Below are 19,950 nucleotides of genomic sequence, written 5' to 3'. Positions count from 1 at the left end.
TAGTTTGTATTTGGTGGCTGCAAATATGACCTGAAGGTTTTTCAGGTTCGCCTGCTATTAAAGTCAATGGGCGCAATGCGAACGCGTTTTATATCTGTTCGCCTATATATCTGTCTGTCCGTCCATCTGTCTATCTAATATCTATCTTCCTAATAAAAGCTATCTGTCTGTCTATCCAGCTCTTAGCTATCTCATGTAAGTCTACATAGATGTATAAAGAGATAATACAGATGATAGATATAAGTATGTATTGGAGATGTATGCAGTCTTCATATAATTGATCCCATATAACTCTGTAAGTTCCAGTAAACATCTATTGTAGATATGGGAATATTTAGTACAGGAGATACAATGTTTGGTGGAATGTCTCTGCTTCTCAGTACCATTATCTACAGATGAGGCAGTTCTAGACACAAAAGCCATTGAAAAAAAGTGAATTAAAAGTTTCTTGCCATTGTTTATTTAACTCGTTAAGAATCAAGAGTTGTAGATGACTACAACTCCTATTAGGACAGACACGTGTACTGTTCCCAGTACTATTAGTGTACATATGTGGAATCCAATTATTACACTTGAGAATTCTGACACGGAAATATCGGGTTCTCCAAGTATAATGTTTCTATTCTTCTCGCACCATTGGCTGAACCTTGAATCACAGGCAGGTGTAGCTTCGCTCAGAGTTTACATCCTGAAGGCAGAGATTTTTTTTTTCTCTCTCCTCTTACAGATTACTGGACTGAGTCAAAGGGTGGGACCAAAAAGAAAAAACCTAAAACCATGCCACACCTTTGTCAAGACTTGCCTGGAAGTAAAGGGACCTGGGAGAATGGGAGACACAAGACTGAATTAGAGAAAAAGGGAACATTCTTGAAGCATCAGTCAGCCTCAACACACCTCAGAGGACGGATAAACAAGTGGAGGAGGGCGGACAGTTATAAAAAGGAAAAGATTTTGGGAGGCAGACATTAATTTGGGCTCATCTGTTTCCAGAGGTTCTTTTTTCATCAGAACACACAAGGTAGGTGCACTGGATATTGATTATATAGTTTTTTTTTTGCACTTTAGTGAAGTTAGAGGCAACTTACAACCATATCACTTCAGTAGGACAATATGGTCTTGAATGGCTCCAAGCATTGGTTATGTTACCTCCAGCCTGGACACTGCAGTCGTCTTGTCCTGGTGGCTGCATGCCCATATTTGTCTTCTTGTCCACATTCTTGATTATTTACTAAGCTGGCGTTATCAATGGGAGGGATTCTGGACTTTAGAACCTACTATTTCCTTTGCTGTGCCTTGCTGTGACGGGGTGATTTTTTTTCTAGGTTGTAAATATGGATCTTGCATGATCTTCTATGTGGAGTTACGGATTGTATTGTTATGGTCATAAGGTTTATCGGAGAGAATGTAAGCTCTTGAGAACAGAACATTTATTTGTGTTTGTAATTGGTGCATCACTCCTGATCCACATCACAGAAAAGGAACGTGAATGCATTTAGATTTAATGTGTTATTCAGGAGCTTAGCTTGGACGGGGGAGCGCTGATGGAGCAGGCACCCCCGGGTGTTATGTGCTGGGATGGGGGGCTCTCCAACAAGCCGCTCTGCTTTGACCAGTGATGAGGCAGTCAACTGAATCTTTGTCCTGGATGAAGAATAGCCTAGCAATGACTTTGTGTGATACGCCGTGGATGCAATCGACATGCAATTAATCATCAGCATGTGTACAGCAAACGATTAATATAGTTACATAATGAAATTGCCTTATTATCTTATACTTTGGGTGTCATGTCACAGTCATAACTGATACATAATGCCAAGTAAATATGGACTGCTGACTTGTATTACTCAAATATGGGAGTCATTATTTGGGTTCATTTCATGGCTAGACTGCCTTTTATTAATCGTCACCATCCTGACATTACTTAAATCTAAAAGAACATCATTGTTTTCTTTTACCAAAATAGGTCTAAAGTTCTGTGCTGGGGGTTAAAATTAAAAAAAATTATGCCACCACTGGAGGGTGCCTAACAGCTATCTGCATACCATTTATACATTGGCTTCACTATGAAAACAATATGCAGTAAGCTGCTTAGCTCCCTCTTGTGGCGACTACTGAACTACCGGGAATTTGAAGAAAATTGGCACTCAAACTTCTAATAAAGATATAATAGGGTGCAAAGAAGTCTCTCCCAGGGAGAGAAAACCATCTTGCTAATGCCACCTTTTGGAAGTGGCTCTCTATGAGTCAAAATCTGATGTTTTAACAAGCCTTGGGATATGACAAGGGAAACACCCAAGCCAAATATCCATCCGTAAATAGCTGTTTCGGGGTGCTTGCCCTTCATCAGTATGGAGTAGGATTCTGCCTGGTTTGGATATGATGCCTTGGATGCAGCTTAGGTAGGGTGCTGGCTCTCCTTAAGGAGTCTAGCTGTGTATGGAAACTTATTGGCAATGCTCCATGGAAAAATAATATGCAAAGAGGTATCTCCCAGGGAAACAAAACCATCTCACTAGCACCATTTTTGGAAGTGGCTTCCTATTATTTAAAGTCCGACTTTGTAAAAAGCCTTGAAACATGACAAGGGAAAATAGCCAAGCCAAATATCCATCCGTAGACAGCTGTTTTAGGGGGCTCGCCCCTCATCAGTATGGAGTAGGATTCTGTCTGGCTGGATGCAATGCCTTGGATGCTGCTTAGGTAGGGTACTGGTTCTTCTTAAAAAGACCAGTTGTGTAAGGAGACAATGGCAATGTTCCATGGTGGCACTAGAGAGATGGTTCTCTTTCCCTGGGAGATACCTCTTTGCATATTATTTTCCCATGTAGCATTTCCAATAAGTCGCTATACACAGCTAGCTGGCCTTTTCAAGGAGATTCAGCACCCCGCCTAAGCTCATCACACTCAGCAAGCATCCTACTCCACACCGATGAGGGACAAGCACCTGAAAACAGCCGTCTATGAATGGATATTTGGCTTGGCTACTGTATTTTCACTTGTCTTGTCCCAAGGCTTGTTAAAAAGTTGGACTTTGACTCATAGGGAGCCACTTCCAATAGGTAGCGCTAGCAAGATGGTTCTTTTTTTCTGAGAGATATGTCTGTGCATAGTATTTACCCACGGTGCATTGCCAATAAGTCTCCATACACAAGCTGGTCTCTTTAAGGAGAACCATCCTAAAGATATAATAGGAAATGGATCTGCACAGAACTTTGAGCCTTATTCATTTAGGCAACTTGTTTGCAACTTGTTTTCATATGCCCTGTGGGAGCACATTGCAGTATTCGTCTTTAGGTAGAGGACTGTGTGAAAGTCAGATCTTGGTCCTGGTGGGCAAGAATTGAAATTGAAAGACAACCCAGGAGGTGCCGTTTACATTGTCCCGCACTAAAGCAGCTCATTTATCTTTTAACGGAAGAAAAAGAAAGTTAACTAATAGTTAATAAAAGTTGATTTTAGATATTATGTCTCATTTGTCAGCTTCTTATTACACAGTACATTTTTGTACTTCATATTTGTACTTGTTAACACGTCCACCCAGAGAAATGTATTCACTAGATTCAGCTACTTCAGGGTCACGGGAAGCGCTAAAAGTTTGAAGCATTATGTCACTTTTCGACAACCACATTCTACATCGGGAAACAGTGAGGCTTCTGTTTCATCCTAACACGTAGATATGCTAAAAAAAACAAAAAGATGAAGATGTGATCAGGGATGTAGCCATGATGTGTCCTGTTCTAGGCTTGTAGATTAAACAATGAGCAACAACAGCAACCTACCCATTATCTCAGTAACACCTGTAGACCCCAAAGATGTAGTGAACCAAACTAACAGCACCATAGACCCCCATGGTGGAGGTGACATCCAAAATACAGACTGCTACACACAGCTAAAATAAACCCATCTGAATGAGGGCCATCTTTGTACAGGATTCCATGGATATATGTGGTCATAATATTAAAGAATATAATGCATCCGGTAGAGCAGTAGTAGACATAGATGCTGCAGTGATAGACAGCTTCTGTATATTCTGTCCCTGGACTCCCAATAGGTCAACTGAGCCCAACAGAATAGCCACGTAAAAAAAAAAGAAATATTCAACTTAAACTCCATTTTCTCTGACATTGTAGGATCTTATGAGTTAGGGTATCAGTGGTGGTCATGTATATTCTGTAGTCCTATGTGAAATACAGCCTAGGGTAAGAGCTCATTTATGTTACCAGCTGGCCCTAAATGTGAGTAAAAAACTAAAAAATCTACTGAGAGTTTACCCACTGATCCCACGTGGCTCCTGTCTGAGCTCTGTGTTGCAATAAGGGTTATTCTTAAAGGGGTGTTCCAGTTTGCATCAACATCCTGTAATTTTGTTTTGTATTTATTTTACCTTTATTGCTCCCGTTTCGGGCTGTGGTCACATGACCATGTTCTTGCAGCTCTGTCTTTTTTCCTGTGATGCTATGTCCATGGGTGGGGCAGTGATAGGGGAGTGTCTATGGAATTAGCTGGGTGGGAGGAGCTATAAACTAGCTTGGCATTGGGCAGTGCTGGAGCTGTGGCAGAGAAAGGAGAAGTGCATCATGGGTTTGGTTGGATACAGCGACAGGAAGTGCTACATACAGAATAGAAAATAAAACTGAGTGATCTATTACTGCCACCACTATAGAGCAGATATGAGGAGGCCGCGACGTGAGCTGGTGCACATGTGTGCCTATGCGCGCTCCCATGTTCCCGGCCACTAGAAAGGCCGGTGCCTTTTTCTATAGTAGGCGAGCACGTCCACTGCTGCTGCATTGCAGGATGGTTGTAACCTCTGGAAACTAGCAGTGTATAATGTGATAGAAAAAGGAATCAAATCAGCAAATGAGGCAATATGGACAATCACAATATATTAGTAAGTGCCTTGCATTAACATTGTCTACATGATACATGCCATTTGCTGAAATGAGACAACCCCTTTAAGTTTGTCACTTGGGTCCCGTCATCTACAATATTCTTTTAAGTAGGTCATCAACTCCCACTACATTCCAGTAAACCAGTGAGCGCTTGCTCAGACATTATACCTATGAACGGGTTCCAGTACTAATGAAAAATGAAGACACAAAAATAAAAACAAGATACATTCCTGATGCTTAAATATCGCCAGAGGGATGGGCGGGTAGGAATGTAGCTGGAATAAGCCTGCGCCCTACAGAACACTGGAACACTGGTATTGCCAGCCTATGGTCTTCCAGGGTGCTATGGATCTTGGTATCTGTTGCATAGTAGCCTGCTACTCTTCTCAAAATTCACGATAGGTGATAAGTGTCTGACCAGTGGGGATCCAACTGCTGGGATCCCCACCAGTCTTGAGAGCAAGGGTCCCATGTACTCTATTTGAGTGGAGTGACGGTGGTGCACTCACATTACTGCTCCATTCAGAGCCTATGGGACTGTCAAAGATTCCCAAATATAGTGCTTGGCTATCTCCGGCAGTCCCATACAGTTAATTTGGAGAGGCAGTGTTAATGTTCAACCGTCACTCCTTTCAAACAAAGGGCTTGGGACCCCCATTCTCATGATCAGAGAAGGTCCAAGTGGTCAGACCCCCATCAATCAGACAGTTGGATAGGTCATAACTTGTAATTCTATGACAACTCTATTACCTCTTTGCCTATGTGGGTAATATGGAATCTTGTATGGGATATCTTGAGCTATATAACAATATATTGTGCAACGAATCGCCACAGAATTTTATACATGAAAGCTCAGTGTGACTGTTCTTCAAATGTGGTTGATATGTTTTAATGGCTAGCTGAAAAGGTTTCAAGACTACTTAGGCCTCCTCGTCAGGCGTCTTTTCAGACAGTAACTTAAGCATCACATATTTATACACCAAAATACATAGGAATAAGGTAGATGAAGCAAGTAAAGCAGATTAATCTGAGTGAAGGAGTAAACAGTTGTAGCAGTAAATTGTTGTGACAATTATAGATAAGGAGTGTGAAAGTCTTAATAATAGAAATCCAGACCATGAATGCAAAGAACCCAAGAGGTCTGAGGACCAGTGCAATAACAAAAAGACTCTGGGATGTACTGTTTGAACTATTAGTAGGTTTAGACATGGCCGTGCCTGCTGGAGTCCGGTAAACACCCACTAAAAGTGATAGAAGACACCAGTATGCTTGGAGGATGGAGAAAACCTGTTTCACATCATGCATTGAGGAGCTCCAGGCTTACGCCTGTGAAGGGAAATATACAAGTTTCTATGATAACATTATTCCATATTTTCCATCTAATGCCTGAATCAGGTACATCTTGAAAATTACAGTATCCGTACAAAGAACCAATACAATATAGCTGAATGGCAGGTCCCTTTATTAGTAGTAGCACATCTCAATGTCTAGGAGAGGTTTAGGAAAGTTGAGAGTTACGTTACTTTTCATTTTTCTGCATAATAGTCACATTTTTATCATCTTGGACAGTGGTCGACATTGAGTGTGGTATGGAGTGTAGCTTTCCAATGTAGGCAAAATTATTGCAAGATTGTACATTATGTGAAAGATAACCTGGTGTACATGTCCTGCAGGACAACTGTTAAATAAACCTAAAAATCACACGACTGATAACAAAAAATGAAAATTAACAATACAATTATAAATCCTTATAAAAATGCAAACTATGGGATGACTCCATTCATTGTGCAGCATTCCTAGTATTAGTATTTGAAAAATAAGCAGAAAATTGTGGTGTCACAAAGTAATGTCACACCTGGTCTAATAGACATGACCTCTGGCTGCGAATATATAGAGCAATCATGAGTTTGACATGGAATTATTATAGGGTCCAAAAGGAAAAAACTTTGCCATCTAAATATACTTTTGGAAAAATCTGATTAATAATGCAATCTCAGATGTGGAGTGGGATTGCTCCCAAGTTCAGTATTTCCCGTGCTAGCATAATGCCAATCCTGTTTCGAGCTGAATGGCATATAAGTAATTACTACAACCACAGAAATGTCAGGAAACATGTCTCTAGTTCCAGCTTGCCAGGCTTTACCCTTTCTCTTTTTGCAATATTAATCAGGCTTTTGTTGTTTAAGAACCTTGAAAAACAAAGTCAGCCCTGCTACATCTCTACCTATTGTTATGTATAGCAGTTCTTTGATTGACACGTGATATTCTTTTTACCTTCTGCACTAATTTGGCCTTATAAAACATTAAAGGAGCATGCGACTTAAAGGGATCACATCCATTCTTCAGCTTTATTACCATTACGTACCAGCACCCATCACTAATCCAGGAAGATATACTACGTGCTATAAAATAGGGCTTTGTGTCACTCACCTTCCCCTCCACGAAAACCACCTTCCCCTCCCGAATAATATCAGCTTTCAGTCTTTGCTCTGAGCTATGCTTTTAATGACTATAGCCCGGACACATAACTAGGGGTTTTACAGTGTAATCGTACACTCATGTGTTTGCATGTATACCGCCTGCAGGAACAGTATATTTTGAAGATTATAATAATCACGCAACGTGTCTGAGATCACTGACGCTTTCTCTATTGAAATAATGTCTTCACTTCGCAAAAATGTTCCATGTACAGTAAGCCTAATAAACCCAGGAAAACAACAGTTCACCAAATCTACAGAAAGCTCAAGTGTTGAAACTTGTTCTTATGGAAGAAGATTTTTCTGTTAATGATTTATAGAACAGAAAATAATTTTTTTGAAACATGAACCTCCTCCTCACAGCTCACCAAGAGCAGCGCCGTACATTGCATAGTGGCCATGATCAGCATTGCAGTCCAAGCCTATTGACTTGAATGGGACTGAGCCGCTCTTAGGCCACCTGACCAATGAAGATTGATGACGCTGGCCTACGGAAAGGCCACCACACTCACCGAAGTGCTGCAGCCTCTTCAAACGTATCATCAGCCGGCGTCAGGCCCCCACTCATCCTGAGGATAGGCCACCAATATCAAACTCTCAGACAACCCGTTTAATGTCAAACTGAACCTACTAAGTGAGTTCAGCAGGACCAGTTGACCATCTGACGTGCATAGCTGTGTCCTTACTTTCCACCAATAGCAGATGTTGGTAGACTGAAGGATTGGGGTGTTAGAGTTCATCATGCTCGATCCTTTTATCCTTAGGTGAGATTAGCCCCTGCTAGAGGGGTCTGGCAGTGGCTAAAGACCCTTTTACACTTGCCGATTCAAAGGCAATTATTGGGAAGGAATGATAATTGCCTGATCATTGTAAAGGGTTATAGCTGCATTTGCATGCGGCAATCAATCTTCTGTATGGGGACAAGTGATCCCTACTTTGATTGCTTGTCCCCATAAGGATTCATTGTCCGTAAACAATCACCCGATGAATGAGCATTTGCTCGTTCGTAGCGTGACTGGCGCCACATTTACGTAGGGTAGTTATTCGGAACGAGCTATTGTTCCCAATAATTGTTCTAATGCTTGTCCCATGAAAAAGTTTCCTAAAGGGGGTTTCCAGGAATACAGTATTAATGACCTTTGCTCCGGATAGAACACCTGGCATCCCTACCGATCAGCTGTTTGAAGAGGCCATGGTGCTCCATTGAGAGCTGCGGCCTCTTCCTAGGTCAGTGACGCCCTCTTCATTGGTCACCTGCCCTATGTGCAGCTTTGTCTCATTGAAGTGAATGGTCCTGGCATGCAATACCAAGCACAGCCGCTATACAATGTACATACAGCACTATGGGCGGGGGTGCCAGGTGTCTAATATTAATGACCGGTTCTGAGTGTTGGTTATGAATTAGAGAAGACACTAGTAACTTGTGATGAGGCAGAACTTGGTTTACTTGTGTGGATTAAGTTCCAAACATACAAGACATTTCAGCAAACTGTAACAGCAGCCATCTTGGTACAAAGAGAGAGAGAAATCAACAAGCTTTTACAGATATACACAACTGGTAGCCTTAATGTACAGCGCCATCTACTGGTCAAGTGATAATAATACACAATACTGTATATGGTACATGCTGTTGGATCCCCAACACTCCTTCTCAACGGCATGTGCATAATTATACGACATTCAGTCTCTTTTGTAGAAAACAATGATGTTCCCTTGGCAAAGGTTTGGTGAGTGCGTCTGCAGTCATCTCCTCTGATGGACAGTACTGGATGTCGATAACTCCTTGTTCTCATGTCCCTGAGCAGATGATATCTTACATCAATGTGCTTGGTTCTTGGGTTAATCTTATCAGAGTGTGTAAGCTTTATGCATCCTGTGTTTGATGTGTTTTAGCAGCGTATGATAACCTGCGGGGTGGTATCCCTTTTGTCATCCAAGAGGATCTTCTGATTTCTTGTTGTTCAGTGGGCTCTACTGACTCGTTGATTGTAAGTTCCACTTCTTGTTCTGGCTCTTGTCCTGCTCCGTATGGTTCAGCGTTTCTTGCTGATTCAGCATGCATATATTCTCCAAATTTTTCAAGAATTGTATTATCTGGTGCTTCGCTTTCATCAAAATAAACACTGCGGCTTACTGTGACCTTGTTGGTCTTTGGACAATGGATTCTATATCCCTTAGGCCTCTTTCACACTTGCGTTGTTGGGATCCGGCATGCACTTCCGTTGCCGGAGGTGCCTGCCGGATCCGGAAAAACGCAAGTGTACTGAAAGCATTTGAAGACGGAACCGTCTTCCAAATGCTTTCAGTGTTACTATGGCACCCAGGACGCTATTAAAGTCCTGGTTGCCATAGTAGGAGCGGGGAGCGGGGGAGCGGTATACTTACAGTCCGTGCGGCTCCCGGGGCGCTCCAGAATGACGTCAGAGCGCCCCATGCGCATGGATGACGTGATCCATGCGATCACGTGATCCATGCGCTTGGGGCGCCCTGACGTCACTCTGGAGCGCCCGGGGAGCCGCACGGACGGTAAGTACACTGCTCCCCCGCTCCCCGCTACACTTACCATGGCTGTCAGGACTTTAGCGCCCCGGCAGCCATGGTAACCACTCTGAAAAAGCTAAATGTCGGCTCCGGCAATGCGCCGAAACGACGTTTAGCTTAAGGCCGGATCCGGATCAATGCCTTCCAATGGGCATTAATTCCGGATCCGGCCTTGCGGCAAGTGTTCCGGATTTTTGGCCGGAGCAAAAAGCGCAGCATGCTGCGGTATTTTCTCCGGCCAACAAACGTTCCGTACCGGAACTGAAGACATCCTGATGCATCCTGAACGGATTACTCTCCATTCAGAATGCATTAGGATAATCCTGATCAGGATTCTTCCGGCATAGAGCCCCGACGACAGAACTCTATGCCGGAAGACAATAACGCAGGTGTGAAAGAGCCCTTACTCTGTAGCCCATCAGAATGCCTTCTATGGCTTTGTTCTCCAACTTGGAGCGTTTCTCACTTGGAATGTAGGCATATGCTTTACAGCCAAACACTCTGATGTGCCCTACGTTAGGTTTTGATTTTTCCACATTTCATATGGTTGTAGTCATTATCGCTTCTCCCCAGTATTTGTTAGGTAAGGCAGCGTCTGAAATCATACATTTGGTCATTTCTACAAGAGTGCGATTCTTTCTTTCTGCTTCGCTGTTTTGCTCAGGAGTCTATGGTACAGTTGTTTGGTGTATAATACCTTGTTTCTTTAGGTATGATTCCATCTCTGTACTCATATATTCCCGTCCATTGTCAGTGCGTATTATTTCAGGTTTCCTTTGAAACTTGTTGCTTGTCATAGCTACAAACTCTTGAAGTTTTTCTAATGTCTCACTTTTGTGCTTCATTAGATACGTTATTGTGTACCTCGAATAATCGTTGATGAAAGTCAGTAAATATCTGTTCCTGCTGGGTGTGGTGGTTTTCATTGGTCCGCACACATCACTGTGTATCAGTTCCATGGGTTTAGTGGTTTTTATCTGACTGGTCTGTGGAAGAGAGGTTCGGGTGGCCTTTGCTTTGATGCAACACGTGCACTTGCTGAGTGTGTGACAAGGCTATATTTTCATGTCTTCTGATAGACCTCTCTTTGCAAAGTCCTTTATAGCCTCTGGGTTTCGATGCCCCAATCTTTTATGCCATAGGTGGATGTACTTGTCATGTGGGTTATGAGTTGCCGCTTTAGCCTTCTCACTTTCAGTGACGAGTTTGTACAGATGTTCATTTAACCTTCCTCTTGCTAGAATTTGCTTTCCATTTTGAATTGTGCATTCATTACCTCTGAACTGGACAGTAAGTCCATTGCTTGCAAGGGTTTTAACTGATAGGAAGCTTCCTTCTAGACTTGGAACATACACAACATTCTTTACAAGGATGCTCTGCATGCCCCCTGATGGCGTTTTGCAGTTCAGAAACCCCTGACCATTGCCTTCCGCTGTAATACTTTTTCCATTTGCTAGGAAGACTGTCTTTTACACTAAAATCAATTTCTGTGAAAAATGTCTCGTCGCTTGTCATGTGACTTGTTGCCCTGAATCAATGTACCATCCGTGTGAGGTACTATTCTGAGTCATTTTAAAAGTACCACTCCATGATGCACTTTCATTTTCTTTCATGACCGCTTTAGCTCTTTCTCTTGTGGGTAGCTCCCGATTTCCCAGCTTTCCAGATTGAACAGTTCAGTTTCCGGTCTACTTTCTAGAGCATTTTTAAGGGCACTGTATGATTCTGGAAGGCTGCATAGCAGTAATGCTACTATAAGATTGTCTTTCATTTCTTCACTTATTGCACCAAGCTAGTCTACAATCTCTAGCATAGCCTTTACATGTTCACCCATTTCCTGCCCTTTTTCCAGCCTCATCTTATTTAGTTTGCACAGTAGATATAGTTTACTGTTTAGGCTTGCACGTTCATGCCGTTTTTGTAGTGTAGTCCATATACTTTTAGCTGTGTTTTCTTTCCTTATATGAATGAGTTGATCATCCTCCACTGTAGCGGTCAGAGGAGGAAGAGACCGCAAGGCAGGATTCAAGTACAGGACAGCAGACAAGGAGGCTGAAACAGTTACCGGCTTTATTAATGGACAAACTATAACAGGACAATACTACTGCACCAGAGGCGCAATTGACTCAGGTCAGAAACAGTATAAGCAGGTTTACATGAATCGACATAAAAGTTACAGAAAATTTGCATAAAGGAAAAATGCTCCACAAAAGCAGCAAGCACAACAAAAAAAGAAAAAAAGGCTACTCTCTCCTAAATTCTTCTATCTGATCCTGCTACCAAGGATGCACTTCTACTGTGCCTAGCTACAAGTACCCTATTCTATGACCTGACAGGATTTGCACTCACAGTTCAGTAGACAACGGGCTGTTCTTGATCCGTTATACGCAGGCAGATACAGTCTGGCTCTTGATCCAGTTATTTGCTTGGCTCCACAGGGTCTTTTCCTCTCTCAAGTAGCAGGTGCAGGAACCACAGTGGCTCAGCTCCAGCAGGAGTAGCACGTCTTGCCGCTATTCTCCGTATTGCACGATTACCCTCTTTCTGGAACACGGTCTGCACTTTCCGTTGCTCAATTACACAACTGGCAGAAAGGGATTCCTGTTTAGTCCCTATTTATAAGTCTGACCACAGACAGGCTGTCTTTCTCTTTACCAAGAGGGACACGGCTCTCCCCAGCTCAGTCCAGGAACAAAAACACTCCTATCTTCCTATGTTAATCTGTGTCAGTGCAGGCAGGAAGAAATCACTTCTTATCTTCCCTGTGGGTCAAACTCGCTCGCTCCGGACAGAGTCCTTTTCTTCTTCTCAGCTAGCTCCTGCACACACCAGCCCGGGAAAACACATTAACTCCTTCTTAGCCTCTGAAACAGCACAACTCATGTTCCTTTACTCAGTCACAGTGGCCTCTGGTGGCCGGAGGGAAACATGACAGTCAGCATAGATATAAGTGCTGGAAATGCTGCTGGATGATTCAGGGCTGCCTCTTACATCATTAACAGGCTTATGACTGCTTTTCCTTGCCTGTTTTTTCTGTACCATTCTTCCGGGTTGTCATTGGGTCTGTGTGTATCTAGTACCTGCCACAAGTCATCTTTGGATAATGACATTTCAAGCTTAAGCTTAAACTTCCATAGTGTCACGACCGCTATCCCAGCAGCAGTCGTGTCGCACCAGACGGAGGGGAAGGGGGACCCTTATCTACGGATGGGAAAAAGAATGGCCACCCCTGACTAACCCTAAGCTGGCACCTGTCTGCCCTGATACCCTAGACGGGGTGTGAACCCGTGCGGCGAGCAGGATGCCTAAACCCTCAGTCGCCCTAACAAGACTGGACTGGGGAAAGGCCGATGGGAGCGCTAGTCACCATCACTCACGTCTAGGAAAACAACAGGGGAAGACAGCAACAAACAAACAACAGCAGAGATAGACTTATCCAGTCACGAGCAGAGAAGGCGATCCCAAACACGACAGTCCACACCGGACAAGAGCTCCACAGCAACACCATCAAACGATCTCCTTCCAAGGTCAGAGTAGCACTGGAAGTAAGGACTATATCTGGCAATGACTGCAAGTGAAAGTGAAACTAATATAGTAGCTGGGAGTGGCAGACAGGACTCACCTGAGAAGGATGCCTACAAACTCCCAGTCAGGACAAAAAGGTTCACAAGGCAAAACCCAGATGACATACCCTGAACCACGGAGCAAACTCACAAGCTATCGCGAGTAGCAAGTCGCTGCGACCTTCTCCTCCCAGACCTGTCTGGATCAGTCACAGTCGTGACACATAGCTGGTAGTTGGTATTGTTGAATTTTGCTATTGTACACTTCATATCTGAAGCATCTTGCCATCTTTCAGTGAACTGAATGCAGCTCTTGTTTCCTCACACAGGATTTGGTAGGATCGTAGATGTAGCACTTACTTGCTTGTAGTTTTCCTTTTTCTAGTGTCTAGAGCTGGGCCCATAACCTGTTGGTTATGTATTAGAGAAGACATTAGTAGCTTGTGATGAGGCAGAACTTGGTTTACTTGTGTGGATTAAGTTCCAAACATACAAGACATTTCAGCAAACTGTAACAGCAGCCATCTTGGTATAAAGAGAGAGAGAGAGCGACCAACAAGTTTTACAGATATACACAACTGGTAACCTTAATGTACAGCACCATCTACTGGTCAAGTGAGAATAATACACAATAATGTATATGGTACATGCTGTTGCATCCCCAACACTGAGGACACATCATCAATATTGTACTCCTGGGGAAAAAAACTTTAACTCCTCTCTCCCCATTCAGAAACATGGACATCTGCCATTGGGGAAAGTCAGGACATCTTCATAAACATTAGGTGGTCAGTTATTTGTGCACTCTATACTCTACTATTGTGTAGGCTCTGTGTAGTGCTTTTATTTGAGTACTGGGTGGCACTGTTATATGGGTGCTCTATAGAAATGTTATATAAGCCTAATATGGTACGTTATTTAGTTTGAATTTTCCAAACCTTTCTGTTTTCTTCCTTCCAAGAAAAATGGAGGTGGGATATACAAAAACAGCAGAGGTGGACCTTAAAGCTCCTGGATCCTAATGTAAAATCTGTAATAGGGGATTCTACCTCATTTGGGAGAGGTAATCCATCAGAACTTGGGTTCAACTGCTACCTCTGCACCCCCACCATAGCCTACACTCATGTTAATATCTTCACCCAATCTCTTTTTAATTTTATATAGCTATTAGGTGAGATCAATGTGACATTGTATGCAATTTGATTGCAATGAATATCCAGAATCTGGATCCAGGATCTTAAGTTTTGGCGAGCAGGCAATACCATTACACAGAGCTCCAGAGCTAACAGTTTCTGAATACAAGTCTATGAGTATTATCAGTCGAAATGAGAAATGAAGTGTCAGCCATAGCCTGTGGAAAATACTAAACAATATCCTCCCTCTAGTGGTGAAGGAATGTATGGCATAATACTATACAGGACATTTTTGAATTACAGTGAATATTTATTAACACTACTATTCTGCAGCTTCTAATTATTATATTTTCCTAGATTTATAGTTCACTTCCATTTGCTCAAATTTGCCAATTTTTTTTCTTATAGGTGACTATGGAATGGACAGCTTAAGTAGAAAAGGTTACTTGGACGGGGGGGAAGTCACTGGGAGAAGTAAGTTTTATAAAAAAAAATATTATAATAAATGATGCATGTTATATATATATATATTGGGGGGTTTTAGAAAAAAAAGGCATCGCTCACTTAAAACCAAAAGTAAACATATGGGTGCCAGCGTATATGTCCTTTAATTACATTTAATTACATTTTTATGAGCCTAGGGAAGTTTTTAGAATTCACTGTAAATGTATAATCACATAATAACGATTATATATATATATATATCGAAAATTCGATTCGCCTGTTCACCGAATTTTTACAAAAAATTCAGTTTGATTCGAATATATTTGCACCGAATTTAATTTAAAAAATTGCTATTTCCTGGCTGTGGTAAGCCTTTATAGTGGTGTAGAACACTGTACCTTGCAGTAACACGCATAGGGAGTCTGCTTTGGAAGTTAAATAATACTATGAGTCCGTATGACATGCACCGCTGAACAGCAAATATATTTTACTTTTGCCACTAATACACGACAAAAAGGGCTGTCATTTTTGCACTTCACCACACAACGGCTAATAAGGCCTTTTTTCCACTAATACAAGCCAAAAAATGCTTTAGAACCTATAACTGCATCGCACAAGGCAAATAAGACGTAGAAATATTGCCTTGTAATAAACCCTGTTAATGTCTGTATCAAACAGCACGTGCACCCCAATAACAAGAATGGTTTGCTGGAATTACAGAGCTGTATAATGGCAATTTGGATCCCCAGTCAGTGCCGCAAGGTGTATTAGAAATGTTCCTATTACCCAGTCTGTAACCTCCCCTACTGAACCCTGTTCAACATAAATGCTGTGGAATGATTCCTCCCTATCCTTTCCCTACACCTTGAATAATCGTTCCCTGCATTTGTAAATCGATTTTTTTAGCACAAAGCAGGTTTTTCTACCACTGTCCCTAGCGCCTGCTGATGTCTCTCCCTGCACTAAGTACACTGGTAAATAGTAGAATCTAAGATGGCCGGATGTCCTTGCCGCTAGTGTGAAAGTAGCCTTAATATATATTTTTCAGTTCATGTATACTATATAGCTACAGTATTTCTAAAATTCTGCAGGTTGACCCACCCTGACAGCAGTTTACTTACCTAACTTCAGCTGTCGGATATATGTCGCTTCTGGAAATTTGACTTGAATTTTAAAAAATATTCTGATTCTAATGAATCAGAATTTTGTTTAATTTGAATAGGGAGAATTATGGAAGGAGAGCAGGACAGTGGCATATGTCGCAGCCTCGGTTGGTGGTATATTTTGGAAAATTCTCCCTGATATACCTACAGCTGCCATCAGTGTCCCAAATTGCACTATAGGGATGAGTAAACTACATTTTGTGGCAGAGTTCTAGTGTGAAACCTCCCATATAGCTTTATTTTATTAATTATCAATTGACTTGTCTATGGCTGTTTCTGGTATTACAACTTGTACTCATTGTAGCTGACCTGCAATACCAGACACAGCCTATGGAATAGAGTGGTTCTGTTCATGGGAAAAGAAAGCAAAGCCATTTTTCTAATGTAATACTGTAAAACAAACATGTGTATGATGTGTGTCTGTAAAGATGATCTCCTAGAATAAGAGTGCATGAGTTGTCACAGTGCAGTCTCCTTTACATAGTATACAAAGGACTGTATAACGGATGCTTTCAGTATGTGATGGTCTCTTGTTTTCCAGCCTATACGGAAACAGCAACATCTTCATCAAGACTCCTATCTCTACCACCAAGTAAGTTATCAGTTAGTTGGAATTTTTGCATTATTTTTGGAATTCTGTATTGAACAGGTGGTCAAGACAACCCTTGTCCACATGCAATGTCAGGGTATATTGACATGATAGATGGGGGTTCTTTGCCCAAGACCCCCACTGTTAGCCAAAGCAGAAAACCACTATGAGCGGGCAGACTCAACAAGGCTATGTATTATTTCAAGGGAAGAATGAGGCCAACCATCGCTTTCCCTTGGTTTTATACCAATAAGTTTTCGTACTAAAAATAGTTTTATACAAGTTTTGAAGTAACATTTTCCCTTACATCCTGACAGATGATTAGCTTGTCATGTGGTCTCACATTCACTGCTGAGCAACAGCAAACATGATTGGTCAAAGCCACCAAAAACCAAGCTCCACCCAGTAGACTTCTTCGGCAATAGACCAAGTCGTTAGAATTTTTTACATTTCCTAATAAGCAGCTTGAAATTAAAAACAAAACGTGATTTAATTCTGACGTTTGAAAAAACAATGACAGATGGTCTTTAAGTTATTATTCATATTAATGATGATTATTATATGTTCTACTAATTCTGATCTGTCTATCCCTTCTTAAACAGAGGGAGGGAACTCTAGCAGTTCGAAGCTTTCTTACCAGGCGGGAGGGGGCGGTGGTGTGGAAAAGAAGAACCTGGTACAAAGCGGAAGTAGTTACGTCACACAAAGTAAGTAGTATTCAGCTTTTTTTTTCATGTTATCTTAGAGCAGTGCTTCTCAATTATTTTCTGTCATGCCCCCCCTAGGAAGATCTGTGGCTGGCACTGTTATATATGTGCCATCCACAGACCCCCCCACCCCATAACAGTGCCATCCACAGTGCCCCCCCAGCCCATAACAGTGCCATCCACAGACCTCCACCCCTTAACTGTGCCATCCACAGATTCCGTGTGCCCGCCGCCGCCGTTTAAAGTTATTAAACATGCCCCCCTCACTCCTAATTGTACCGTATATCCGAATTTCTTCTGTATAATGCCGGCAGGCGGGCCGGGCGGCCGGCGCGTCCCTCAGTGACGTCACTTGTCTGCGCCGCCTGCTTCATTAATAAAGCAGGCAGCGCAGGCACGTGACATCACTGAGGGACGCGCCGGCCGCCCGGCCTGCCTGCCGGCATTATACAGAAGAAATTCGCACACCCCAAAGGCCGGCCCTGAATGAGCCCCCCTTTACGGAGCCTGTGCCCCACTATTTGAGAAGCACTGTCTTAGAGGGTGCGGAAGACTTGTGCTCCATATATCACATTGTCCTACAAAGCTGAGAACTGAATAAAAATCCTGATTTGGTTAAGTCTTTAAATGTATTGTGGGATATTTATCAAAATTGGATTAGTTGCCCATAACAACTAATCAGATTCCACCTTTTATTTTTAAGAGCTCTTTTGGAAAATGAAAGGTGGAATCTGAAGCCGATTTTCCTTTCCTTTGCACCAGTTTTGATAAATTCCCTCCATTGAGGCTTGTTAAAGTGGACAGAATTTGAAACCATCACACATTTTTTTCAAGGTGACTCTAAACATCTCCTGGACAGGTCTTCCACCCAGGCTGTCCATTCCTTATTAATGCCATGATGGAGGAGACACTACATTATGGCATCTGTGGCTTAGCTTAGCATCCTATGCTCATAAAATAGTAAAACCTGTGTTGCAGACAGTTAGCCAGCGGTGGAAGACTTACTCTTAAAAGTGAGTATTCTTCTTTGAATACCATAATAGTGAATAGGAGCTACACAAACAGCACAGCAAGCTACGCTGGTTCCTTAACACCCGGATCGGTGCTTAAAGGGCATCTGTAAGCAGATTTGTACCTATCACGCTGGCTGACCTGTTACGTGTTACTTGGCAGCTAAAGGCATCTGCCTTGGTCCCATGTTCATATGTGAGCACATTACTGAGAAAATTATGTTTTTAATATATGCAAATGAGCCTCTAGGAGCAACCGGGGTGTTATCGTTACACCTAGGGTCTCTGCTCTCTCTGCAACTGCTGCAACCTCTGCACTTTGATTGACAGAGCCAAACAATGTAAGCCTGATCATACCTGGCCCATTAAAGTGCAGAGGGTGCAGCAGTTGCAGAGAGAGCAGACCCTCTAGGTGTAACGGCAACTCCCCCGTTGCTCCTAGAAGCTCATTTGCACACATTAAAATATAATTTTTCTCAGTAATGCGGTCACATATGAACATGGGACCAACACAGATGTCTTCAGCTGCCAAGTTTCATAGGTACAAATCTGCTGACAGATGACAATTAATGTGGGTTTCTCCCATCTTACCATGAAAGGCCAAGATGGGACAACCCCTTTAAGAACTAATATAAATACACTCCGTAGTAAAATAGTATGCAGTAAGACCCTAAGACCCTTCTACTGACAACTACTCAGCAGCCACAGACAACCCCTATCAAGAATGGAGCCATGGGTCTGGCACCAGCATGGTGGATACTCCTTTTCGATGTCCTTCTTCATGAATAGGAAATACAGACATTCGTTGCCTTCACGAGATAATCCCATTAATGCTATGTAGTTGATTTGGAGCTCTGTATAAAAAAAAGCTCTGATTACTATGAAGATCTATTGCATCCCAGCCTTTGGACAAAGCTTGCATGTTAATAACATCATCTGTTCTTGTTCCTCAAAATCCACCATCAGAGAGCAGTTCATAGAGATCATTAGGGGATTATTCCAATTCTTATGTCCAGCTTTAAAAATATAATATCCCTCGATGACTATAAATTTCAGGAAAACTAAATGCCATGAAAAACAATGGAAAAAGTGGGTGGTGGACCTTTGCCTGATAGGTGGGCAGACTCCAATGACATATGTAAAATTCAATAGTATGAATATTTGTTGACATCTTGAAAGAATTGATCCTGACATCGTTTACGAATTGATCTTTAGCCACAGGTGGCAGCTCGAGAGTCAATCTTAGCACTTCTGGGTCACGATTCGCACAGTCCCCAACTTCTACCCTATCAGTCTCACCAAACTCCACCTTTGATAGGAAGGCCTACAATTCCAGCTCTCGCCAGGCGGGGTATGAAGGTATGTACTGCCCACTTGTGGTGCCGCATGATCCTGCGTCATCATACAGACCTGCCTAAAGTCCTCTGTCTG

The 19,950-nt window shown here is 42.3% G+C and overlaps 1 protein-coding gene across 1 annotated transcript in view; it reads left to right on the top strand.

Annotated features, from left to right (window-relative positions):
• Window positions 1-842: 842 nt before the first annotated feature.
• COL17A1 (collagen type XVII alpha 1 chain) overlaps window positions 843-19,950 on the top strand; it is a 63,709-nt gene continuing 44,601 nt past the window's right edge. The window contains exons 1-5 of the mRNA XM_040438059.1: window positions 843-1,018; window positions 15,015-15,080; window positions 16,755-16,805; window positions 17,405-17,509; window positions 19,735-19,878. Of these exons, the coding sequence (XP_040293993.1) occupies window positions 15,026-15,080; window positions 16,755-16,805; window positions 17,405-17,509; window positions 19,735-19,878 (355 nt within the window). The 5' untranslated portion in view covers window positions 843-1,018; window positions 15,015-15,025. The remainder of the gene's footprint in view (window positions 1,019-15,014; window positions 15,081-16,754; window positions 16,806-17,404; window positions 17,510-19,734; window positions 19,879-19,950) is intronic.

This window comes from Bufo bufo, chromosome 6 (genome assembly GCF_905171765.1).
Source record: "Bufo bufo chromosome 6, aBufBuf1.1, whole genome shotgun sequence".
Lineage (NCBI taxonomy): Eukaryota > Metazoa > Chordata > Amphibia > Anura > Bufonidae > Bufo > Bufo bufo.
Note: the sequence above shows the minus strand (reverse complement) of the source record. Positions and strands in the feature narration are given on the sequence as shown.